Source organism: Pipra filicauda, unplaced genomic scaffold, assembly GCF_003945595.2.
Source record: "Pipra filicauda isolate LSUMZ 115617 unplaced genomic scaffold, ASM394559v2 scaffold51_size4534324_pilon, whole genome shotgun sequence".
NCBI classification, from domain to species: Eukaryota; Metazoa; Chordata; class Aves; order Passeriformes; family Pipridae; genus Pipra; species Pipra filicauda.
In genome coordinates this window covers 4,415,923-4,442,399 of record NW_024104665.1, presented here as the reverse complement: position 1 = coordinate 4,442,399, position 26,477 = coordinate 4,415,923, and the positions used below count along the sequence as shown (strand labels likewise).

Here is a 26,477-nt window from a genome sequence, read left to right as displayed (position 1 = left end):
ACTAACATCAGAAGGGAACATGCCCCAGCTTCTCTCTTCAAGGCTTCCTTTGGTTTTTGGCAATGAACCAATGCCTTACCATTTCTACCTTAGGTTTTGGGGTTGCTTTTAACATAGATAACTAAGACTGAGCCCAGGAATTGCAGAGACAGTGTCAAATGCTGGATTTATGCCTTTTCTTCCACAGTAAACATCAGTTTGTTATGGCTGCAGCAGCCTCCCTCTTGCCCATGTAAGCTCCCCGTCTTAATTAAATCTCACAAATATTGGAACGATTTGTTCATTAAATGTAGAGACAGAAATGTAATTCGACTCCATGTTTGAAATGAGCCAGAAAATTAGATTTTTGTTTCCTTGGCAACAGTCACATTACCAGATTATTAACCTATAGTCACACCCCTAAAAAAAGCCTTCATTGATTGTTATGTTTTAAACATGGTCACTAGAATTTCAGAAAACACGTAAGAACTTCTTCAGAATCATTTCTGCTAGGCCCATCTTTCCATTTGGAAGTCAACAGCTACGAGAAGAGGGCTGTTATTCTCATCATGAACTGGAGAAAAGACAAGCACAGGCAGAGATTCTGCACTAGCAAGGAGGTGACCATTGACCAGTATTCTTCAGTGCCTATTTTACAGTGTTCTGAATTGTAATCAGTATTCTCATGTGCCATTTTGACTGTAGGCTCTACTGTCAGTTTTGTATACAGGTTTGTCAATAAAATAGAGCATGCTTTGTTGTTAACATGGGTTCCCAATTTCACAACCACAGTAACTGGCACCACTGTGAAACTACAACATTTGACAGGCCTTTTCCCTGCTAGTGTCAGGCTCCTGCCCTGATTCAAAAGAAAAAAACAGTAACCTTGTCTTTTCCACATCTGTGGATGTTCATCACAGAAAGCAGAAATAACTTCAAGAACACCACAGCAAGTTGAAACTCTTTAACATTCAATTCTTTTTTAAGCATGTATTTTACGTTTTACTTTTACTACTGAATATAGTTAGATCCTGCTCATGGTTGTTCATGTTTTTCTGGGGTGGAGATCAAAATCCTAAAAGAAGCTTCCCAACTGCAAATTACACTGGTCCCTGGAGTACAAAATCTGCATGCAAGGACACACAGGAGGATCTGTCAGTTGCTCTCAAATTCAGCTTTACTAAATCATATATGAAGTGTATTACTGAATATGTTTCTTTAAAAGAAAATATCTAGTTTAAAGCCATAATTTGTTCCTACCACCAAAGAGCTGCCATCACTACACTCAACATTTTCTAAAAATCTCACATCTGGATTACGATAACTAGAATACTGTCTGCACTGAATGCTGGAATGCAGAAAGCATTTCGCTGTCACCAGAAATTATGTTAGTCCATTAACCTTAAAATACCTCTTTAGTTAATCCATTTCAAATTACAGATGGACCTTTTATTCATAGTAAATATTAATCATTTTCTTAAAGCTGATCTTGGATCTGAACTCCTTTCCTGCTCCTGCATCTGTTTATGTGCCCTTTCATTTATACCCTGTCCCATCTGCACTGGGCAAGCTGTGGGTCCCTCCAGTGTAATTAAGAAGTTAACCTGAAGGCAAGTACAATGTGATTGGATACATCACGTACCACGGCTAAAGATGTATGTGGTATTCGCAACAGTGACTTCACTACATTTATGCTTTCTTAAATAATCAGAGAATTTGGCTATACCCACCAGTCCTGCTGCTTGAAACCCGTCAGTGCTGTCAGGCTCTCCTTTCAACCTTGCCTGTAGCTCTGATCATTAGATTCATATTGATATTAATAGTGGCAGGTAGTTCTAACAAAGCCTTCCACCACATGCTTAGACTGATCCTGAGAGAGACCCTGCTTAAATGTTACCAACATCTAGTAGGCCATTTGTGCCTAAAGACTCCTTCTGCCCCCCAACAACCCCTCAGAGATAGCAATCAAACCTGTAAACTTTCTGTGATGTATTGGGCCTACATAACTGCTGGACTGGGTAGAAGAATTTGAAATACCAAATTAATTTAGACTTAATGTTAGAGAAGCCTGGAAAAATCTTATTGCTTCAACTATAATTTATTTCCTGAATCTAGTGTAAGGGAAGTAAATGTGGTTTATTCTAAAATTAAATGCAATGGCAAAATTAATTATACTAGCCAGTCAAGTTAAATTGCAATTTGAGTGCATGTACACACCACACTGTATGGCAGTTAGACTAATTAGACAATCTAATTGGAGGAGACACTGCATATATATTTAGGCATTAAAATAAATTTAAAAAATTTAACTGGAATATTTTAAGAATGTGAATAAGGTGGGCAAGAAAGCCACTAAGGACCAAAAAAATCAGTTATATGTCTCAAAAACTCCAGGCTATAATAGTGAAAAGGCATGTTCTCCAACATACTCTGAACTTTAAACAAAAATTGCTTGCTGTTTGCTGAAGCAGGTGAATACAGATAGAAAAGTATGCTGAAAAAACAAGGGATGTAATAAGTTTAAACAAAATTGGACACAAGTATGTTGACTTAACTAACATGATATGATATGATCCCTATAAAACATGACACTGCCGCAGGACTGTTCATCATTTACCTAGTATGCCTGTATAAACCCAGAAGAGCTGCCAATACCCAGTACACATGAAAAAGGAGATGACATGGAGAAAGTAATGACTTGACTTGGCTTCTCAACTACAAACTGGGCTTTTCGTTTTGTTTTTAAGAGTGGAGAATGGAAATTCATACAATGAAAATTCATATTTTTAAATTATCACGTCACCCTACTTTTGATATGCTGCAGGTATGTCTAGCCCCAGTTTTGATATTCTGCAGGTATATCTAGCATTGCCTTTATCTTACCTCCTTAAAATCTGTCCTTTAAGTCTCTTTTTCCATGTTACAGTACCTGATAATCTGCCTGAGATTTTCTCTTCCTTGTCCTTGAATACTGAATCACTGATTTTCATTGTATTTTGAATGTTGAAGTGGATTTTCTCTCACATGTTCAAAAACAGGTCTTGAGAAACTTTTTGTATGCAGACTGAAGAATGAGATTGCAATTCTGCAGCATTATATTCTTCCTCATTTCAAGAGTTTGTTCAGACTAAAAGCTGAATGCATTTCAAGTCATACATTTGATTCTGAACTAGCACTTTTGCACAATTCCATGCATATCAGCTGAGAGACACATTTAAAACCACACACACTATATTCCTAACTCTGCCACTGACACAATATGTAGTCCTGAGCAAATCATTATCTCTCTATTTGCATCTTCCCGTCTGTAGAGGTTTGCTAGCTTCGTAATGCATTAGTCTTTGCAAAACGTTCCTTTGAGCTACACACCTTATGTGCAGTGGAATATTTTTTTAAAAATAAACTAAGAGAAAGTGGAGTATTATTATTTCTGAATAACCTTCTTGACACACAAAAAGCATTATTTCCTTATATTTATTAGAAAACTGAAGTGAGAGGTGCAGGTATACAGGAATTCTGTCATACTAGAGACTGTAGCTCCACTGTTTCATGGTTATCATGCTCTTCCTGGCCCAAGTTGAAGTGATGGGGACAGAGACAGAGGTCCTTACCCCTCTGTCAGTAATGTGAGACCATAGGCCTTCTCATCTGGAATGGTATCAAGGTCTCTCTATCCAATTTGGAAAGATGAACGGCTATTAGACCTTTGCAATCAATACCTTCCCACATCTTGATCAAGACATTTGAGGAAATTCACACCTCTCAGATCTGTCGTCACAGGTAGTAAAGACAATGTTAAGCTGGATCTGTCCGTTTGACTTTTATTTCCTTGCTAATATGGGGGCTAGTGTCTTTAAGCAAATAGGAAAAAACAAGTTCTGGTATGTCAGTAACACTGAGGCAGGGGCCCAAGGTGTTTTAATCCACACTAGGTGTTTTGTACTCTGATGAAACAAAAGTAGTGAATCATTTTATGTGTTTTGCAGCTTAGGAATGAAATTTTAACAATGCACCTCCAGTTCTACTGACATATGCTTATAAACAAAAGCATAATCCTATTTCTTTTCTATTCCAAGAGGCATAAAGTCGATGGGAGAGAACAAAATAAAGCTTGCACCACTGGAAGAAAATCTGGAGCTCAAAAACTCTGGGTTTGTGATCTCTGTGTTAGCAACCATCTGTTGCTTTCACAGCGTACAACAGCAATCGTAAGAGGAGGTTCTCACTCCCAACCATCTGTTTTTAGAGGGGAAGCCAAAAATAGGCATCAGGCAGAGTTGCTAGAGGAATCCAACCTCTAGCAGCAAAGGGTAATCACTACTGCTGCTCAGAGGGGTTCAGTGAGGCAGTGTGCTGGTTTAAGAGTTAACCAGCAGGGGAAATGAACTCAACTCAAAGGAGAGATTATAAGTCAGAATAACAATTTACTAAAATAATACAGTAAGTACAATCATACAAACAAACAATTGGTCTTAACCCACAAAACCCAAATGTATAACCCAGTACCCTGGGGCATGAACAACGTGGTGTTCCTTGGGCCCCGCTTGAGTCCAAAGTAAAGGGAGAGGGGAAGAACCTGCTGGTGGGAGAGCTGTTGCAGTCTAGTCAAAAGTGGTGATTGCAGTGAGATGCTGGGGGGAGAGCTGTTGCAGTCTGGTCAAAGTGGTGATTGGAGTCCAGTATAGGGTGATCCAAGTCTGTTTGAGAGCGATGAGCCGCAGTCCTTCTCTGGATCCCACAGAGTGGTTAAAAATGTTCCAAGACTCCAAGATTATATATCCTGCAGTTCAGGCAGGAATGCTCAGCACTTCCCTCAGGGCGGGGAGTTCCACAAAGGGTGTGAGGACAGGAGCATCCTCCTATCTCACAGGCCTCTTAACACCTAGTTTATAGCCTGAGGAGTCAGGCTCTATGGGCAGATGGTGTAAATGGTTCATTGATAACAGTTTCTGGGAAATGGCATGGAAGGCTATAGAATACACAGTTTTGGGTTACACCCATACCCTGATGAACTGGTCTCAGTTGTCCTAACTAGGACATTATCCACCCCTTATTCTATGCCATCCATGTCATGCCCAAATTAACCCCCTTTAAAAAACTATATCCCTTTAAAACTATATACATCTATCTATATATATATATATATATATATATACAATGAAACATTACAGACCATTCTCACTCAAAATTAGGTTCCCTTGTGGTACACAACGTGTCTCCCCATCTTTTTGCATTACCCACCAGGTGGAACCAGGTCCTTGAGCAAAAACAATCCCTCGGATGGGTTTGCCTTTGCTTGAGGTGGGACTAATCCATACAGTCTTCCCTAACATTCCTCTCATATGTACCACGGGGACTTTATCTCCATCTACAGTATGCAAAAGTTCTGATTGGGCAGGGCCAGCTCGATTGATGGAGCCTCGGGTGTTGACCAACCAGGTGGCCTTTGCTAAATGCAGCTCCCAGTGTTTGAGAGTCTCCCCACACAGTGCCTTCAGGGTGGTTTTCAGCAGTCCGTTGCACCGCTCAACTTTTCCAGCAGCTGGTGCATGGTAGGGGATATGATACACCCACTCAATGCCGTGCTCTTTGGCCCAGGTGTCTACGAGGCCATTCTTGAAATGGGTCCCATTATCAGACTCAATTCTCTCCGGGGTGCCGTGTCGCCACAGGACTTGTTTTTCAAGGCCCAGGATGGTATTCCGGGCAGTGGCATGAGGCACGGGGTATGTCTCCAACCATCCAGTACTCCCTTCTACCATGGTCAGTACGTAGTGCTTGCCTTGGCGGGTTTTGGGGAGCGTGATGTAGTCAACTTGCCAGGCTTCCCCATACCTGTACTTTGACCACCGTCCACCATACCATAGAGGCTTCACCCGCTTGGCCTGCTTGATGGCAGCACACGTCTCGCAGTCATGGATGACCTGTGAGACAATGTCCTTGGTTAAGTCCACCCCTCGGTCACGAGCCCATCTGTATGTTGCATCTCTCCCCTGGTGACCAGAGGCGTCATGGGCCCATCGAGCCAGAAATAATTCTCCTTTGTGCTGCCAATCCAGATCTACCTGAGAGACTTTAATCCTGGCAGCTCGGTCCGCCTGCTCGTTGTTACGATGCTCCTCATTAGCCCGTTTCTTGCCTACATGAGCGTCTACGTGACGGACCTTCACACTCAGCTTCTCTACCCGGCCAGCGATGTCCTGCCACATCTCCGCCGCCCAGATGGGTTTCCCTTGGCGCTGCCAGTTGGCCTTTTTCCATCGCTCCAGCCATCCCCACAGAGCATTGGCCACCATCCATGAGTCAGTGTAGAGATAGAGTCTTGGCCACTTCTCTCGTTCAGCTATATCCAAAGCCAACTGAACGGCTTTAAGCTCTGCAAACTGACTTGACCCACCTTGTCCTTCGGTCGCTTCTGCAACTCGCCGTGTGGGACTCCATACAGCTGCCTTCCATTTTCGGTTTGTCCCTACAATGCGGCAGGAGCCATCCGTGAAGAGCACATATCGCCTTTCATCTGCTGGTAGCTTGTCATATGGTGGGGCCTCCTCAGCCCGTGTCACCTTCTCCTCCTCTTCTTCAGAGGATAGTCCGAAACTCTCACCTTCGGGCCAATTGGTGATAATTTCCAGAATCCCAGGGCGATTAGGGTTCCCTATCCGGGTTCGCTGCGTGATCAGAGCGATCCACTTACTCCACGTGGCATCGGTGGCGTGATGTGTGGAAGGAACTCTTCCCTTGAACATCCAGCCCAGCACTGGTAGTCGGGGTGCCAGGAGGAGCTGCGCTTCGGTGCCGATTACTTCTGAGGCAGCTCGAACTCCTTCATAGGCAGCCAGGATCTCTTTCTCAGTTGGTGTATAGCTGGCTTCAGATCCTTTGTATCCCCGACTCCAGAATCCCAGCGGTCGTCCTCGGGTCTCCCCAGGCACTTTCTGCCAGAGGCTCCAAGAAGGGCCATTCTCCCCGGCTGCGGTGTAGAGCACGTTCTTCACGTCCTGTCCTGTCCTTACTGGTCCAAGGGCTACCGCATGGGCAATCTCCTGTTTAATTTGTTCAAAGGCTTGTTGTTGTTCGGGGCCCCACTGGAAATCATTTTTCTTCCGTGTCACAAGGTAGAGAGGGCTTACAATCTGACTATACTCGGGGATATGCATCCTCCAAAAGCCCACAGCGCCTAGGAAAGCCTGTGTTTCCTTCTTGCTGGTTGGTGGGGACATGGCTGCTATTTTGTTAATCACCTCCATGGGAATTAGGCGGCGTCCATCTTGCCACTTCACTCCTAGGAACTGAATTTCCTGAGCAGGTCCCTTGACCTTACTCCGTTTAATGGCAAAACCGGCTCTTAGGAGAATCTGGATTATCTTCTCTCCTTTCTCGAAGACTTCGCCCGCCGTGTTCCCCCATACAATGATGTCGTCAATGTACTGTAGGTGCTCTGGAGCCTCACCCTTTTCCAGTGCAGTCTGGATCAGTCCATGGCAAATGCTGGGACTGTGTTTCCACCCCTGAGGCAGTCGATTCCAGGTGTACTGCACACCTCTCCAAGTGAAAGCAAATTGTGGCCTGCACTCCGCTGCCAAAGGAATGGAGAAAAAGGCATTGGCAATGTCAATGGTGGCATACCACTTGGCTTCCTTGGACTCCAGCTCGTACTGGAGCTCCAGCATGTCCGGCACAGCAGCACTCAGGGGTGGTGTGACTTCATTGAGTCCACGGTAATCCACCGTCAGCCTCCACTCTCCGCTGGACTTACGCACTGGCCATATAGGGCTATTAAAGGGTGAGCGAGTCTTGCTGACCACCCCCTGGGTCTCCAGTTCACGGATCATCTTATGTATAGGAGTCACAGAGTCTCGGTCGGTGCGGTATTGCCGACGGTGCACTGTTGCTGTGGCTATCGGTACCAATTGTTCTTCAACCTTCAGCAGTCCCACAGCAGAGGGGTCCTCTGAGAGACCAGGCAAGGTGTTCAACTGTCTAATTTCCTCCGTCTCCACAGCAGCTATGCCAAAAGCCCAACGAAGTCCTTTTGGGTCTTTGAAATACCCACTCCTCAGGTAATCTATGCCAAGGATGCACGGGGCCTCTGGGCCAGTCACGATGGGGTGTCTGTGCCATTCCTTCCCAGTCAGGCTCACTTCAGCTTCCAGTACAGTCAGCTGTTGGGATCCCCCTGTCACCCCAGAAATGGAGATGGATTCTGCCCCTACGTATCTTGATGGCATTAAAGTGCATTGTGCGCCGGTGTCCACTAAGGCCTTATACCTTTGTGGCTCTGATGTGCCAGGCCACCGAATCCACACTGTCCAATAGACTCGATTGTCCCTCTCCTCTACCTGGCTAGAGGCAGGGCACCCCTAGTCCTGGTCATGGTACTCATTGTGCTCTTCTTGTGGGTATGACCTGGAGGTCCCTTCAAGAGGATCAGACGTATCATCATTCCTGTACCGTCTGGAGTCTTGCCCACGAGAGACTGGAGCAGCGTTTACCCTTGAAGAGTTCCTTGTGGTACTTGTTCCTCTTTTCAGTTCACGTACCCGGGCTGCTAAGGAAGGGGTGGGTTTCCCATCCCACTTCCTCATATCTTCTCCGTGCTCACGGAGGTAAAACCATAGATCGCCACGTGGAGTGTACCTTCTCTCCTTAGCTGGGGAACGCTGGCTCCTAATAGCAGAGACTCTTGTTTGTCCTGGTGAGATATGGAAGATCCCTTCCTTAATTTCCTCTCTTAGCTTCTGGTGTCCCTCTTCAATTTTCTCTTCCAGGCTTCGGACGTGTTCAGCCAGTTTGGTTTCCACAGATGAGACGTGGGCTCGTAATGGGGCGGTGACAGTGTCTTCATACATCCTGAGTTTACTAACCAATGCTCCCACCTTGTCCTCTCCCTCCCTCCATTGCAGCGTTGCTAAGTAGCGGGAATACATTTCTGGCCCGAGTCGTGCAAACTTTAACCACATCTGGGAGGTGCACTGTACGCCATCTGGACTTTTAGGGAATCTTTCATCGTCTGAAAAGATTATCTCCAGTACAGCTAACTCCCTTAAGCACCGGATACCTTGTTCCATCGTGTTCCACTGTCCTTGCTGTACGTGGAGGTCCTCCTTGCAAAGGTATCTCTCCCTCACACTGCACAACAGTCGCCGCCAGAGGCTGAGAGTTTCCTGCCTCCTTCCAATCCCCTGATCAATGACTACATCTCGAGACAGGGACCCCAGCTGTCTGGCTTCAGTCCCATCTAGGATTGTATCGTTAGCTGCGGCATCCCAGATTCGGAGCAGCCAGGTCAGAATGGACTCGTTCGCCTGTCGTGTGAACTCTCTCCGGAGCTCGCGTAGCTCACCCAGGGATAGGGACCGAGTGATTATTTCTGGCTCTGTCTCCTCCAGTGGATGTGAAGGTCCTGCCTCTTCGTCATCATTTGCTATACGGACTGATTTAGTCTTTGATTTCCTTTTCTGGACAGGGGCGACTGCTATTGGTTTTGGTTGTTCTTCTGGCTCCTCGATGGTTTGTGTGGACACGGAGATGGTTGGTTTATTTCTTTCTCCCTCTGACTCAGCTGTGGTTTGGGTGGACGTGGTGCCTGCGGATTTGGTCCTTCTCTCCTCCCCCTGACAGTGCTGTACCATGTCAAGTAGTGTCCGGTAGGCAGTGGCCAGGGCCCAGCAGGTTGCTGTGAGCTGGCCATCTCTGGAGCTGCCAGAGCATTTTTCCTTCACCAGTCTTATCATGCTAACAGGATCCTGCAGTTGTTCAGGGGTGAATTTCCAGATCATTGGAGGAGAAAACTTCTCCAAATACTGGCTGATGTCCTCCCACTTCCCGTGCCACTCAGCATTATCTGCTCCCAGGGCAGGTGTCCAGACAACCTCCCTAGAAGGCCCTGTTCTGACCCTAAACATGGTGTACACAGTACAGAGCAGACAGAGTAACACTAACAATAACATTATGCTGTCCTTAACATCAAAAGGGAACTCAATATTTTCAAAAACTGTTGTAGCAGGTCTGAAGGGGAAGAAGGAGGTGAGAGGCTGGAAACAACCATCCCCCCCTGTTCCCCCAAAGGGCTGGGTACGATTTTTAATGAAACCCCAGAGGTAGCAACCCAAACCAGGACAGGCAAACAGGACTGAATACACATTTACAATGAAACTCATTGCTTCTGATGTTAGAATGACATAAACATAATATACTAATAAAGCAATTTGGATCCCTCTCCCTGGTCTTAAAGAGAGCATCAAAACAGGCAAATAGTTCCCCATCTGTGGAAATATGAACAGGCTCAAATACAACATCCATGTGACTGCATCAAACAACATGGTGATCAGGGAGTTTCTATATCCAAATAAACAAATGCTTAAAGTGAAATTGTGATTCTGACTTCTCTCTCTCTGCCCCACGTTGGGCGCCAAAAAATGTGCTGGTTTAAGAGTTAACCAGCAGGGGAAATGAACTCAACTCAAAGGAGAGATTATAAGTCAGAATAACAATTTACTAAAATAATACAGTAAGTACAATCATACAAACAAACAATTGGTCTTAACCCACAAAACCCAAATGTATAACCCAGTACCCTGGGGCATGAACAACGTGGTGTTCCTTGGGCCCCGCTTGAGTCCAAAGTAAAGGGAGAGGGGAAGAACCTGCTGGTGGGAGAGCTGTTGCAGTCTAGTCAAAAGTGGTGATTGCAGTGAGATGCTGGGGGGAGAGCTGTTGCAGTCTGGTCAAAGTGGTGATTGGAGTCCAGTATAGGGTGATCCAAGTCTGTTTGAGAGCGATGAGCCGCAGTCCTTCTCTGGATCCCACAGACTGGTTAAAAATGTTCCAAGACTCCAAGATTATATATCCTGCAGTTCAGGCAGGAATGCTCAGCACTTCCCTCAGGGCGGGGAGTTCCACAAAGGGTGTGAGGACAGGAGCATCCTCCTATCTCACAGGCCTCTTAACACCTAGTCTGTAGCCTGAGGAGTCAGGCTCTATGGGCAGATGGTGTAAATGGTTCATTGATAACAGTTTCTGGGAAATGGCATGGAAGGCTATAGAATACACAGGTTTTGGGTTACACCCATACCCTGATGAACTGGTCTCAGTTGTCCTAACTAGGACAGGCAGAGTTTTGCAGAGCAAAATCCCAGCTAAAAGCCCAGGTTTTAACCGATTTCATAGTAGGGCTTGGTAATAACAGGCAGAAGTCCTCTCTCAATATGAATTGCCATACTTTAATTTTTGAAGTGCATTTCAAAGCTTCCTTCATTTTTCAGTTTCCCTCCCTGAAAATAAATTTCTGTTTCAGCAGGTCCCTGTAATATTCTGGGAACTTTAGAAATGAACCATAATGACTGTTGTACATAACATGTACCCCAGGGACTTAGTAACAGCTCACAGTTACCCCTGGACACATCTCGCCATCTCTCCCAAATTGTTTGGATATAAAGGCTGGTCTGAAGCTTTGCCATAAGCACCAGGCAAAGCCTCTGAAAGCAACACTCTACTCCAAAAGCACACCAGGAAACAGACTTCACCCCGCTGAATCACCCTGTGGTTTCTGATTCTAGGAGATGGTCGGTGGGGGAGGAGAGAGAGGGAAGTGGCCTGTACTGCCCCATGCCAAGCACAAATTGCTTCCTTGGCTAAAAAGCACTCTCCATTTTTTTTTCATTCTGGGCTGTATAACTGTAACCCTTTGCAAGGAAGGAGGGTGGAGCGTCCCCCAGGATGCTGGTTTCCTGGCACTGCAGCTCACAAGAAGGCACCACTAATGCAGGACCATTTGGCAGAAAGTTGCAATTTGGACTGACACAGCATTGCCATAAAATGTCTGCTTGTCCAGTCCTGCAACCCAAGCTCTGTTACACTGATCACTGCATTTCATTTTGTATCTGTGGCCACTGGCTTTTGAGCACGCAAAACGAGATGCAGCGATTATTTCCTGGCTGCAGGGGAAAAGTGCACTACAGACCCTCTGTCTCTTCTCAGGCTTTTGAGGATACAGCTTGCATTGCTAAAGAAAGCAGAATTGTCCTGTTGTGGCTTGCTCACACAGGTTTCCCAGGGAGTGCAAAAAGCTGCTGATTTGGGCCCAGCATCTATTTTTAATTTATAGAAAAGGCTTCAAGAATGCAGGGTAAGTGCTCTTCCATTGTATTCTAAAAATGAAGTAAGCTGATCTAAATCCATTTCTGAATTCCTGTGAGGAGGACTGTTCAAAGGACATATGAATTATACATTGAAAAAGCCCAGGGTTTGTGAATTAGGATTTTTATTTTTTTTTTACAAAACTTTCCTTCTGGCATATTTGAGAACTGTGCAACTGCTTACATGTCTGAAAAGCTTTTCTGTATAGAGAGAAATAGCTGTAAGATGGAGCCTAGTAAGATGGATTTTAGAGCATCAGAGACAGGAAGGACAGAATATTTCTTTAATTATACACAAAATTGCCTTTAAGTGTTCAGATTTGATCCTAGTATGTATGTATGTAAGTAATGTATGATTCAATACTGTCCAAATCCTACATCTTGCCATGTGGTAATGCTAAACTATTTTCTAGATGGTCTAAATAGCACTCTTCCTCCCTCCTCTCCATCACCACAAGAACTTCAACTTGCTGGCTTCTTCATGGTTTCCTAGAAGTGGAAGTTCCTGCATTTTCTCCATAAGGCTTATTATTTTAGCATCTGTAACAACAGAACATGGATTCAACTGACTGCAAGCAGTATTGGCAAGCACAGTTTCACTTAAACACCTTCAATTAAACCAGTTGCTCGTGGCAGAGTAACTGCCACGGACAGACCCTTTCACTCCTTGCCCATGAGAAATATCAACACTGCGGTGTGTTCCTGTGCCAGTTCCCTTCTCACTGGCAGTGAGTTTATGAACAGCACTCTTTCCACACAGGGTTTCCATTTTTCCCAGGAAAGGAATTCACCCCAGTTGTGGTGACTGCAGCCATGAACAATCAGGATTTCCCATTCTTTCAGATACAGGCAGTCAAAGGAAAAAAATAAAATTCACCCTGACACAGAAGATGTGGTCAGATCATCTGCTGAACCTGCTCTTTGGAAAGATGGGCTCTTTCACTTTATTTCAAAGAATATGTCCTGTTCTCCCAGGCAAAACTGCCTATAGATTGCAGTTGGTTTAATACAATTATCCATATCATATCAGACGTCTTTTAATTACTACCTATATAAATTCTGATCAGACAAGAAACACTGATCAGTGAGGTATCCCATTCCCTTTCACTTTTTACAAATAAACCCCAAAAGCACATTCTTCAGTCCAGAGATGAGCAACAGCTTTGTAAGACAGAAGACTACAGCTTCATACTGACTCCTCCAGATTAATTCCACATCACACAATTTCTCAGGAGAGTACCAGTGTCAGAGTACCAATGCCATCATGTGCACATCGAATAAACACATCATGGTGAAAGAGTTTCTGGAATTACAGAAGTTGCTAAGACTCTTCTGTACCTCATTTTATGTCAAGTCCCAATTTGTCAGGGCTAACAGCTTCCATTGAAGAATGTGGTAAAACACTTGATGATTTCACTGCAGCAGATGTTGAAAAACTGCCTACGGTTTTTCTTTCTCAAGTGAGGAATCTGTAAGCCATCTCACTGCCTGTGGCTGGGCTATCTGTTGGTCCTAACTAAAGTTGCATCCCAGGTCACACCTGGCATCGCTCCCTTACTGACTCTGACATTGAATCCAAGTGGAACTCAGACCAACAAGGAACCAGCATTAAGTCCTACTGATTGTCTTTAAGCATTCACGACTACATCTAATTTAGAGCACAACCTGCCTGAGGCACTCTCAGTCTGTGTTTTATTCATCTGAAGCAATATACACACCAATATACACACCTAGGATGCTGACAGATGTTCCTTTGCCCTGGAGAATAATGCTGCCACCTGCATTTTTATGCGCACACCAGCGAGTGCCAGCCATAGCAAAGAATTATTGCACACGTGCCACAGCGCGGATGCAGCACAGAGCAGGATTAAAACAGACTGGGGACAGTAGCTGCTAACGTGTCAAATGACACAACCTCTCCAGAACTGCTGAAAGTCTCATGTAGCATTCAGCCACATTTTTCTTAACGCAACTTATCTAGTCGCCAACCCAAACCAATAGACTGCTTATAAAACTACAGAACAGAGCAGTAAAAAGATACAGTTCCCGTCTGCCCTCTTTTTGCATTTTTTTCTCATTAAAGGAGGGGCAGTTTTGTTACAAATTTAACTGCTAATTTGGAGGTTTAAAAAAAGTCGTGAAGTCCTGAAAAGCCAGATTAGGTAAAGTCTGGTCTAGTGGGAGGTGTCCCTGCGGAGCTTGGAACTAGATGACCTTTAAGGTCCATTGCAATCCCTTAACATTCTGTGATTCTGTCCCAAAGCATCCATTTTAGTGATGTTGGAGTTTACAATTCACAATAAAACTGCAGTATTTGGAATCAGTGTGCTTTATATTATTTCTTAAAGCCCAGTTTCCTGGAGTCTTGTGAAGAAAAATCACATCCTTTTCACCTTTTAAATGAAAGATAAATTTCTAGTACCCCACAGATACAGAGAAACTTGAATACATGAAGCCCAAAGGTTTAAAGAAAACCCACATGCAGCAAAGGGCAAAAACCATTATGATTTCCTAGGTTTTTTTAGGTAGCAGTGTCTGCAGATAGGAATAGCTGACTCATCATTTTGAATGCCTGGGACTGACAAAACCTTGGTATTGCTGGAGTGAGTTTTATGTCTGTCCATGTGTTCTCAATAAAGGAACTGGAACAAAGCTTATTGAAATCAGCAATCAGGGTGCCTGCCAGCACAGAGCTCTGGATCACACCCTAACAGACTATAAGCCCTTTTACACTGCAGGTCAGTGCTGTGGAGGCAGTATTCTAGTCAAAATATAAATTTAGTTTGTTTTAAGACGTAGTTTGGAAGCTGAATCAGGAGTTAGGCTATGAATGAAAACTATGCATTTTTATACTTACTTACGAAAATATGAAGAGCTCTTTGCAAAGGAAACATTTCAATCAAGAAGTCTGACTGTGAACCTGACGAAAATTCCCAGGGTCTTATACATTCTTTATCAGAAAATCTCCATCAGCTCATGCCACCTTACCCAGTTGTCCCATTCCATCACTTCTGCCTCCTGCAGTACAGCTGTGGATTATATGATACTGAACTGACTGCAGGTGCACACACCAACTTAAAATGAAGTCAGGAAGTAAGAGTAACATTGTGCTGGAAGAGCAATAACAATTGCTTGTGTTCAGTGTTGCCTTTTTAGCTGGTGATGTTTGGACAGCATCAAAACATGCCACGCCTCAGAGGAATTATAAATGAGTACAATTCAGGCAGAACTCTGCCACAAACTAAAGGATATCCACTGACTCTTAACCCAGGAAAAAGGGCTTTTTACTTGGCCACATAAGCAATGTTTAGCAAGAGTCTTTCTAGGTCAGTACGCTTCATAGAAATGTGCTTTTAACATATCAAAAACTGAAGTTTCAGAGAACCTCTCAAATTTGGTTTGCTTTGGGTTCTTTATTTTGGCCTGCCATTAATTTGCTGTCAATGTGGAAGAGATATTCTGGATCTACATTTTCAAATGCATCCCTTACCTTTGATTTGAACACAATTAGGCGTCGCTATTCAGAAAAGCTGTGGGGCTTTTGGCACTCTGCAAATTAAACATAAATGTCTTGAGTTTCCAACATCTATCCAGTGGATGCTTCTGGGAACTCAGAGCAACATCTCCCATCCTGCAACTCCCCATCTGGCGACAGCAGAACTTACCTATCCTTCTAGGAAAGCTGTGATGCTTTCAAAGCGTGAGTCACAGCTCACAAGGAGGCGTTTCAATGCAAGCTTCACACTGGGATTATTATTGTTGCAAGGCCATTTTTAAAAGCAAATCTGAAAGTACAAGTCCCCTTCCTTTTAAAGGGAAAATCTGTCTTTGCTTAAACCCTTGTCTAGAGAACTCTTGACAGATATTGTAAGCTCAGGTACTTTACCTCCTCTTACACTGAAAAACCTTAATTCCAAAGGGAGCATCTAGGCATGTTTTTATTTTATCTGCATACATCCAGTTGTTAAATCTACGTGGCTGGCAACATCCTGAGGCACAGAGCAGCTTCAGCGGAGGCTGAGCTATTCATAGGCCAGCACGCCAGCCGGGAGTGAGCTCATGAGCTCACAGCTTCCCAGCACCAGCTGCCAGCTCGGCTGGGACATGTAAAGGGAGCGAGGGAAAATGTATGTGGGAGGAGGGAGGCGCAAGGGGGAACAGAAAGGGGACAGGATCTTAATTGCTAATATCTCATGTCAGGATCTGCCGAAATCACGTTAGAGGTCTCAGTGTTTACAACTCTGCAGTAAAGGATGGCAGGCTTTGCATTGTGTGAGACTGCTTTGCTCCAGGCTGGCATTTGGCACTACGACTGCCTGGTAGGGGCAACTTCGAAGGAGCAGTGTGCTCTGAGAAGGAGCATTTCTATTTCACAACAGACCAGCCAAAATGATCAGCAGCTGCCTCTCCTCTCAGTAGGATACCAGAGTGGTACCTGCTAGCCCAGGGCTACCTACCAAAGCCAAGACAAACAGCCAGCAAGGAGTCTAAAGATTACCGCTATTTATTTATAGCAACTGCTGCAAGTTTGGTGACCATCCATTTAATAACCACACCTCACACATGGGCACATTCACAGTTATAACCATTTGTTTTTACACATCACCTTAATGCAGATCTTCCTAATATCTGAGTTAGCTTTACACACTTCAGCAGCCTGACCAACTTTAAAAAAAATTGCTTTTAACATCAGGGCTTCCATTACAAACAAAAAATCAGTGTACCTGAATTAAGATGGCTGTGGCTGCAACCAGACTGATCATCGGTACCTGAACTGAGAAGTACCAAGAAGTAGATTGTTGTGCTCCTGTGCTTAGCGTGTTTTGTGGTACTATTTTGGTGACAGTTGAGAAGGCACTGAGAGCTTTGTTGTATCATAGAATCATAGAATCAGCTGGGTTGGAAGGGACCTTTGAAATCATCAAGTCCAACCCTTGATCCACTACCGCTGTGGTTACTAGACCATGGCACTAAGTGCCACATCCAGTCTCCTTTTAAAAATCTCCAGGGATGGAGAATCCACTACTTCCCTGGGCAGCCCATTCCAATGTCTGATCACCCTCTCTGTAAAGAAATTCTAATATCTAACCTAAACCTCCCCTGGCACAACTTTGAGACCATGCCCTCTTGCCTTGACCACATATTAAGGCATTTAAGGCAGAGATATAAAAGTGAAAAGACAAGGAACACAGTTTACCTCAGCTTTGTCCAACCAGGCCACACTAGTATCACAACAGTAAGTGATGCTGAAGGATATAAATGTTATTATGAGGCACTGCACCATAGTAAGATTCCCCATACCCCTCTCTGCACTGCCCAGATGCTGGCCTGGTGCTAGCCTGGTGCCAAACAAGCACCAAACAGCCATGCTATGCCTCAGCATCTCTCCTCCCACCGGAAAAGGAGCAACACAGGCTCTGCTACTGCAGCCCCCCTATCCTCCCTCTAGGTCCCAACCATCCTTCACAGCAGCAGAGCAAGACTTCTACCTGTATGCGGTCAGCACCTACTGGAGGAAAGGGACACCATGAATGAAAATTGACAGCAAAAGGGGCTGGCAGGAGGATGGACCCCAACTGCCATTTTAAACAACAGCCTTCAATATCGAGTGAAATCCTCAACAGGCAACTGCTGTGTGTCCTCCCACTTATCCCAATCATTTGGGACATGGAAAGGGGACACACACCACACCTCTTTGTTAGTGCTTACAGACATTTCTCCAAAAGTGTTAATATCATGAGAGCTGGCAGTGTTACTGGTATTATGGAAGATCAAAATGATAATCAGTTGTCACCAGTTCAGAAGCACTCCAATGTGGTGATCTTAACAGACCCCTCATGAAGCCATGATTCTCTTCCCAAGCTGATTATGCCACATAGCCCTGCTCAATGAAGAGCAGTACTGAGACACAGTCTCCCAGAGCAAGACAGGCAACTACAAAGGCATCCAAGCATCAGTATCACAAGCACCTCACATTTAAACTTCAGTGCACTGATGCAGATCTTCAATGCAGGTAGGTTCCACAGATCTCATCTTCCTGCAGAAACCAAGACCCACTCTTAAGCCCACACAGTGCAAGCAGAAGGCTAAAAGGAGCTGCTGGCTCCACCTCTGGAAGGAATTGCTGGAGGAATGGCACCAAATTCCCACATGCCTCCCTGACATGGGAAGCTGCCTCCACAGCTGCAAATCCAAACGGGCTCTGAGAGCCTCCATTGCTCAGCAGCTGTACTGGCTATTTTCTGCTGAACCAGGGCCTCAGTATTTTCAGCCAGAGAAGAGCTGCCTTGAATTCACACACACCCAAGGGCCTGTATATAAACTGAACGTTGTGAACCACTAGTGGCATTTTTCTCTGCTATGCATAACTAGGAAAAATGGGATTTTAATGGATTTATTCTCAACCTACTTTAAACTCACAAAGATATGAGGCCTTATGTCATCATTATAGTTACTACATGTGATCCTGTGTGTGTTATGAAGAAGCAAGCTAGAAATGAGTACTGGATGAACTCAAAAGCTTGCAACTCCTCTGCCAAAGCAAAGTCTGTCACAAGTTGCTAAATACGTAACCACGCAAGTTAAAGAGACCCACACGCCAATAAGTCAGTATTTCAGGGCGATGAGACTACTGTGCACCAGCTATGAACCAAAAGGTCTTTGCTCTGCTATGGACTTCATGCATGGATTTGGAGTAGGTCACTGTTTAAACCTTCATTTACCCCCTCACTCCTCTTCCCCCTGAATTGAGATCTGTAGACTGTACCTACACTCTGTCCAGAGCTAGGAGTATAAACATGCTGAAGATTGTGAAGTGCTTAGATACCACAGTGATCATGCACTGCCAAGTTTTGATAAAATTATACTACTGGGCTAGTATTCTACAGTAAAACAATTTGGGGGTGACAGAATTAGAAATAAAAGCACTGATGTATGCTGGCACAGAAATCCCAACTCTGGGCAGCAGGCATGTATGAGATACAGATGTGGTGTTTCCCCACCACAGAGAAGGCATCATCAACTCATGTCTCTTCTGCTCTTTACTATATATGTTTAAGCTTTAAAGGAAGCTTTCTGCTATTATGCAAAATAAGACAGGCTTTCAGCCCACTCTCTGACAAAGCGGCCTTTAGCTGAATGAAGTTGCTGGACTGGAAGCCTCAGATGTCCACCAGTTCCCCAAACATGCTGAAGTGGGATGGGCATAGTGGTAAAGATTTTATTAGCACCACAGGTCTGACTAAAAGGGGAGTTTTGCCAAGACTAGATATATCTGTTAAGTAGCCTCATTAAAAGACCCTACATGAGCTGAGGCTCCTCTGAATCAGGCCAGCAAGATCTGTTCCTAAGTACCTCAAAAACTGCTCTGTAATTCAAACCGAAGAATCCAGCTTTTCAGAAACTGGAAAAAAAAAGCTTACCTCAACTTTTTACACTTCTGGATATACAACTTCACACTGACAAAATTTTTTTAGTGTTAACAGGAATACCTTCACTTGCTGTTTGTTGTAAACTAGCCAGTTTACCCTCCTAACTTTTGAGGAGGCCAAGGGTCACCTGGGTTTGTACTCAGCACATTCACACAGAGTGGGATACCACAAAACCATCTTAGTTAAGGTTACACAGAGCTAACAACACACACTCCCATTAATAGCAACAAGCCCAGCACAAGCAGTTTGAGACAGCATCCCCAAATACACTATGCATATGTACAGTAGTGCTAGGGTCACTTTCACACTTTCCAATGCTCATTATTAAAAAAAAAAAAAAGAAAATTAGTTGCATATTAACCAAATGCTTTCTTTGAGCGCTAAATACTCATTTTGTAACCTACTTAAGCAACATTTTACAAGCCGTGTTTTGAACCAATTACTATTGAAAAACAGGACTATGACAGTAATAAGAAATGCATTTAGTTGGCATAAATCTGACTAGTTTGTGTTTATGTCAGTGAAATAACAACCATGAAGTCAGTCTTTGCGGGAAGAGTCTCACCCTTCAGGGTATCAGCTTTCTGGAAATGGGGCTGTTTCCTACAATCCTCATGGAATTAATTATATTACTGATTTCAGGCCTAACAAAGATATAAAAGACCATTCAAATGCTGATTCCTTTACCTAAGGTTATATGCAGATCTAACAAGGTACACTAATTCAGGCAGCAGTTGTTCAATTAAGTATAGGAATAACATGGTTAAAAATTACCACTTCAGTCTATGCAAGTTCGGTGAGATTATCTTACTAGTTGCTCTTTACAACAAGGAAGCATGTCTGAAGTCATGTGAGACCAAAGCACATGCTCTTGCTGCAAGAAGAAGTTTTAATATAAGGAATACACAACTTTACAGAAACCCACGCAGCATTTCCATATATGCTCCACACCTCCTGGGGTCAGGCCCTTTGCAAACTGCTTCTAATAAGGCATCCCCAGAAAGCTGGAAGTACTCTAACCCCGGAGGAGACCATGCTCGGCCCGCAGCTGGTGCCGTGCAAGTTAAGCTAACAAAGAGGTGACTTGAATCATTGGAGCCCTTTAGAAACCACTACACCAGTGATCCCTCCAAACATCCAGCATTTTATCCATCATTAAAGTTACTTAAGAGCCGTGCTGACATCACAGCATCTTTCACAACCGGCTGCAATCTTAAACAAATGAATCACTTGAATTGTCTGGGACAGCAAAAGAAACCCAGGTTATCTCAAAGGCAGTGGCTGAGATATTTTTTTCCACGTTATTATTTTCCACCTTCAGTTTAAACAACTCTTAGGAGCTATTTGAGCGCTGTAAAGCACAAACAAGGCAAGCTCCGGCAGCCTGGCTCTCTATCCGACCCGAGGCGGCTGAGGCAGCGTGTTCCCTGTGTGCTGAACGGGGCATATTTTCCCACCTGAAAGCCGGCGGAGGGTCGGCAGCCCAGGGGGGAGAGGGGCTGGCCGGGGGCGATGCCCGGCCCGGAGCAATGCCCTGCAGGCGCAGGGCATCCCTCCGCCCCCGCCGGGCGATGCCGCGGCGCCCTGGCCCCAGCACCGCTAAAAATAAAGCCCGTCTCCGCCGGCCTGCCCTCAGGAATCGGGGTTGGATCGATGATTTTCTTTTAAATCTGGTTTTTATCAATCCCCCCCTCCCCCGACAACCCGGCTCCGAACCGCCCAGCTCGGACCGCAGCCCTGCGAATAACTTCAGGGATGGCCGGGACCGCCGCCGGGCGGGGGGACGGGACCGGGGGGCCCGCGGGCAGCGCTCGGCACTCACCTGGCCGGCGGTGTCGTACAGCCCCAGCAGGTACTGCTTGCCCCCGACGGTGACGCTGACTGCGAGAAGGGAGAAACACAGCGCGTGAGGGGGGGCACCCCCGGCCGACCCTCTCCCATCCCCCGGCAGGGCCAGGCCAGGGGATGGAGTGAACAGGGAGGAGGGAGAGGCGCCCGCTCACCTGCGTAGTGGTCGAACACGGTGGGCACGTACTCCTCGGGGAAGGCGTCGTTGGCGTAGCTCATCAGCAGGCACGTCTTGCCCACGGCGCCGTCCCCCACCACCACGCACTTCAGCATGACCGCCGCGCTGCCATGGGCCATGGCCGGAGCCCGCCCTCATGGCCCCGCGGGCGCGCCCCGCCGCGCCGGGCCCCTCGGCATCGCCGCCGCCGCCGCTCAGCGGGCGCCCCCGCCGGCCCCCGCCGGGCGCGGCCCCCCCGCCATCCGCCGCCGCGCTGGGCCCGGCGGGAGCCGCCTTCCCCCGGCCGCGCAGGGGCAGCGCCCGCCCGGGCGCGGGGCCGGGAGGGGGCGGGCGGCGGGGCTGCGGGGCTGGGGCCGCCGTGCGGGAGCGGCCGCTCGCCCCGGCCCCGCTGCCCGCACACGCATGCACAGAACACCCCGCGCTTCCCCGCCCCGAGAGGTACTCGGCAGCCGCGGGCACCCCCTGCCCCGCGCGGGCGGCGGGGGCGCGTTCGTTCTGCGCTGACCCCCCCCCCAAACCATCGCCCTGCCCGTACAAAGGAAACTCCCGCCGCATCCTGTGGCATTAACCCCTGACTGAGCCGATAGGTATGGAAATAATCAACGGGATGCGAAAGGATTTTGTTCTGCGCTGAGTCTTCGGGTCTGAAATTCAGTAGTGGAAATGGGTTTAAGAACACCAAAGTGTGTGGTTTAAATAGTCTTGAGTGCACATTTGCTAAAGGACCAGGGGACAAGATCTAGAAAGAATAGGTACTGCAAGAAAAATGAGTGAAATCATGCTCCCGCTAGTGTCAGTGGCAAAAGTCTCACTGTTCAGTGGCACTAGGTTGTCACCCTAGCAAGCTGTTTCAAACTTCACATTTTCAAATGATATGAAATACATTTGCAGTCAGGCAGAAAGTAATTGCCTTTTCTAGTCTGTATTTTTTGCAGATTTATGCCATAAGCCCTATCCTGTTACAACAAAACCCACACAGAACAGTGCAACCCACGAGGAGACCTCTGTGTTGTAGAGTTTGTGTTTCTATTTGATCTGACATGCTTCATGGAGAAAATAAATGCAAATCCCACATTGCACAAAGCTTATCTGAATATTCAGTAAAACATATTTTCAAATCAGGACAAAATAGACAAGTTATTACTTTGCAAGTTTTTCGGCTTAGTGAATCAAGTTTTCGTGCCTTGAGACCACAGAGGGGGCAGGCAGGACATCCAAGACTCTGCTGCAATCTCTTCACAATTCATCCAGAGAGCATCAAACTCACGAGCAGACTGAGGCTGCCCCAGGAGGTATTTTTTCAGCCTTCGGAAAACGCCAGCTATAAAAGAAAGCTGGGTTTACCAAGATGTCAACCAGCAACCAGCACAGGACTCAGTGCCCAGGTCTCCCAAACAACGTTTCCTAATAAGCAGGTATGTCCTGCATGAGCAGCTATTTCAGGATGGGTTTTGGTACCAGGCCCAGGAAAACTGCTTTACAGTGATCTACCTAGAGGTTCCCAGGTACCCACGAGAGACTTGAAATCATGCAGATATTCAGTGGCCCAGGTAACATCCACTTCCTTTTTGCTGTACTTGCCAATGTATACATTTGGGAGCACCCAACACTTGCATTCCTGGACAAAAGCACCCCAGGCTGCCGTCTGCGCAATCGATGGGAAGTACACTTCCTCCACTCTGCCGCTTGCTTAATTGCTAGCGTTGCTTCTCAAATCCTGTAATCATCATTTTGAACTTGCACAATCTCAGCCAAATGATTCTCATCCAGTCCTCCATCTCGCTCAGACAATGGACGCCCAATTAGTCTGCACTAAATATTTAGAGAAAATGAAGATACAGAACTGGCAAACTGAAATGCTCACCTCGGCTCTCTCCGCACCAGCCTGGCTGGTTGCACAGCCAGGCAGTCACATAGCAGCAGGAGTGGGACCTCGTAAAACCTAACAGGAGTCCCACAGCAATATGACTCTGTGGAATCACCCATGGGGGCGTAGGACTGTTGGTTTCATCCACAGAACGTGTACTGTGTTTTCCACCCTTTGCAGATGTCATTTTCCAGCCAGCACCCACAGCAGCGCGATAAGGAGGGTGCAACTATGAGGAGAATATACACACCAAAAGTTCCTGGAAATTGATTTATTCTCTTAAACTTTTCTGTCTTTCAGCAGCTTAGAGCCTCTCTTCGGTGTCAATTGACATGGCTCAACTATATCAGCACAGTGGATACCTTACCAGGAATCACATCCTTCTTTCAAATAGATTAACAATCTGTTCTGTGTAATATGCGTACATTTTTCAGCAATACAAATATAAAAAGTGTTAAAATAATTACCTACCTGTAACAAATATTTTAAGTATCTTTATTAAAGACATTCAATCTACCCATTTTTTCCCTAACTTCTTTCATAAACTAGTAAAAATAAATGAGTACAAGCTGTTAAAAGGAAACTCATCATCTGGCATATTTAAAATACATTTTTTTCCCTCATTCTTTGCTATGAAGTTGTTAGGAAATGAAAAACAGTACCATCTAGTTTTTCGCAAAAGGGACAGTTTCTGAGTAGTTCTAGGTTATGCACTGAACAGTTACTTTAGCATCACATACGAGTACTAAACAATCAATTTTTTCATTTTAGGTATTAAAATTTTGCTTTTTAGGATTTCTGTAAGATTTCTATGTGTATATGAGGCTGAAAACTAATTGGGAGGAAGAAATGTAACTAGATTACCCTTAGAAAAAGGCCTGTTCCAAATAATTCAGGTCAGTAATGGAGGAAAGTGTGTAGCAGAGAGGGTCTAATAAATGATGGGAAGCCTATGATGACACAAGTGAAACTCCATAGATGACTGTGCAGCTAAACATTTTTTGGAAGCAATTCCTGGGGTATACAGACTTCACAAGTAAAACATGGAGTGGGACCATGAAGTAGAATCACAAAGTCCTTCATCTGAGTTACCAACAGCAGAGAAAATAGAAGAGAAAGGGATGGAGCTAGGCCTCAGTATAAGCAGCAAAAGACCTGTTTGGTCTATGGAACTAGGGAATAAATGGTATTAATTGTGTAATCAACACATTTTGAAAAGATAGATCTGATCATGTCCATTATTAACATCTCCGAATTTAACCCTGACATTTACATAATCTAGTCATTTTTATCAACTTGCTGCCACTCTGTGTTGTGAGTATACTCCAGCAGTTCTCTGTCCACATCCTCCTGTTCACCCTGTCAGATAAGCCATGGTGCCTCACTTTGTCACTGGGTTGCTGTGCATCACTAGAGTGTGGTCATGCATCTCACCACAAAAGTGGACATCTTCCCATGTTGGGTGAAATGACTTCATGGAAGTAGCCAATATTGAGCTCAGAAACACCCTTAAAAATGCCAAGTCACAGTCAAAGCTGAAAGTGATGTATGAAAAACACTCAAATTAGCTCCACAAAGTCCATCAGAGGATTAATTTTTTAGGCATCCCTGTCTGTGAAAGATTGGAGCCATGGTTTATGGTTCTCTAAAAGAACTTTTAGACTTACAAGGAATGTTAAGTCTTTAGGAAAGTCAACGAAAAGGGCGATGTCATCTGAATGCCCTGTTTGCATCATATCGTCTTTCAGACCAATCAATCTCTCATCCTCGAGCAGAGCTGTCCCTAAGCAGCAGAAGGTTACACCCGAGTGGACATAGCGCAAGTCTGGTTTTTAGTCTGAATGATTTAATGTTGTCATAAATGATGAGAAAACCATTTTTACAGCTTATGAATCCAATCATTACAGTTTTGCTTCTCTACCCAAGATTATGGGTAACACAGAGAATGTGTCTCTATCCCAGCTAATACAGAGGAAACAAATCACATATTTCTAATGTGCCAGAAATGGATAGGAAATTTGATAGCTGTAGATCCAATTCCTTCTGAATGTCAGTTTCTACTCTATCCCCCAAAATTTTGTGATCATTTACAAGAGCGCTGGTACTAATTTCCTCTCAAGTCACGGCTGTGTGCTTGCTGACCTCATGTGTTTCAAGAACATAGTGATACCTCCGAGCAAAGGCATGCAATATATGACATCAGAATAACACAGGATGACACATTTTAGGTCATCTGCTGCAGTCATTTGAATGTTAGAGCACACTGTCTCTTTACTATCCCTGTAGCAGTTCTCAGAATGGGGATGAATGTTGCAAACAGGGGAAATACCACTTGTTCTCTTCAGGGACCAACCTGAAGAGTCCACTACATGGAAAGCTCCTACACAAGTCTCTTGAACTGTCTCGTTCTGTTATGCTGTTGCAGCTTGTGATCCTTTATTAACATTTCCTTCCTATTTGCATGGATGTAACTGAGATGGGAGTTTTCAGTTGACTAAAGCAAAATAGTGGCATCAGGACCAAAACAAGAGCCCATTGCTGAGAATAAGATACAATGTTTTAAAAATAAATTTGCACTAACTACTGGAAAGTGTCACAATCACTACTCCATGTGGTTTTTCTAAATAAGTGTAGTACAAGAGCTTTAAAATGGTCAAAGAAAATACATCAGTGGAAACCTTTTCTTTGAAAAGGCAGCTCCTTCGAGAAGAATACCTTTTGAAATCGTGTCGATTCCATTAAAGTGTTTTAAGAATGGCATAAAAATGTTCTGGCAGCTTCAAAGTATACATTTTTTTTTTTCAGAGCAAAACATTTTAATTTCTAAATCACTATGGTTTCAATTTAAATTAGCATAGCATTAGAATACAGTGTAGCATAAATGAAAAGGTGCCCTCATTAAACATTTTAATCAGCTTCATTTTTCTTCCAGAAGTTTGGGGGATTTTTAAGGAATTTTCAAGGGTTTCAAGATTTTCCAGATTGAATTCCTAATTAGAACAAAGACAAATCTCAAAAATATTCATAAAAGTGAAATT

General features: G+C 44.9%; 1 protein-coding gene and 1 long non-coding RNA gene across 4 annotated transcripts in view; both read right to left on the bottom strand.

Moving 5' to 3' along the window:
- Positions 1–21,738, bottom strand: part of RHOQ (ras homolog family member Q) — a 29,380-nt gene extending 7,642 nt beyond the window's left edge. For 2 of the 3 annotated variants that reach the window (XM_039386969.1, XM_039386971.1), the window contains exons 1-2: positions 21,550–21,738; positions 21,369–21,427 (exon numbers count right to left, since the gene is read on the bottom strand). In XM_039386969.1, the coding sequence (XP_039242903.1) occupies positions 21,369–21,427; positions 21,550–21,710 (220 nt within the window). In that variant the 5' untranslated portion in view covers positions 21,711–21,738. The remainder of the gene's footprint in view (positions 1–21,368; positions 21,428–21,549) is intronic. The other variant, XM_027723414.2, reaches the window with a different exon arrangement.
- On the bottom strand, positions 12,225–17,053 carry LOC113989123. The gene is made up of 4 exons (XR_003541132.2): positions 16,841–17,053; positions 15,607–15,665; positions 14,974–15,145; positions 12,225–12,656 (listed from the first exon to the last, which is right to left on the bottom strand). It is a non-coding gene; the product is annotated as an uncharacterized LOC113989123 (long non-coding RNA).
- Positions 21,739–26,477: the final 4,739 nt, after the last annotated feature.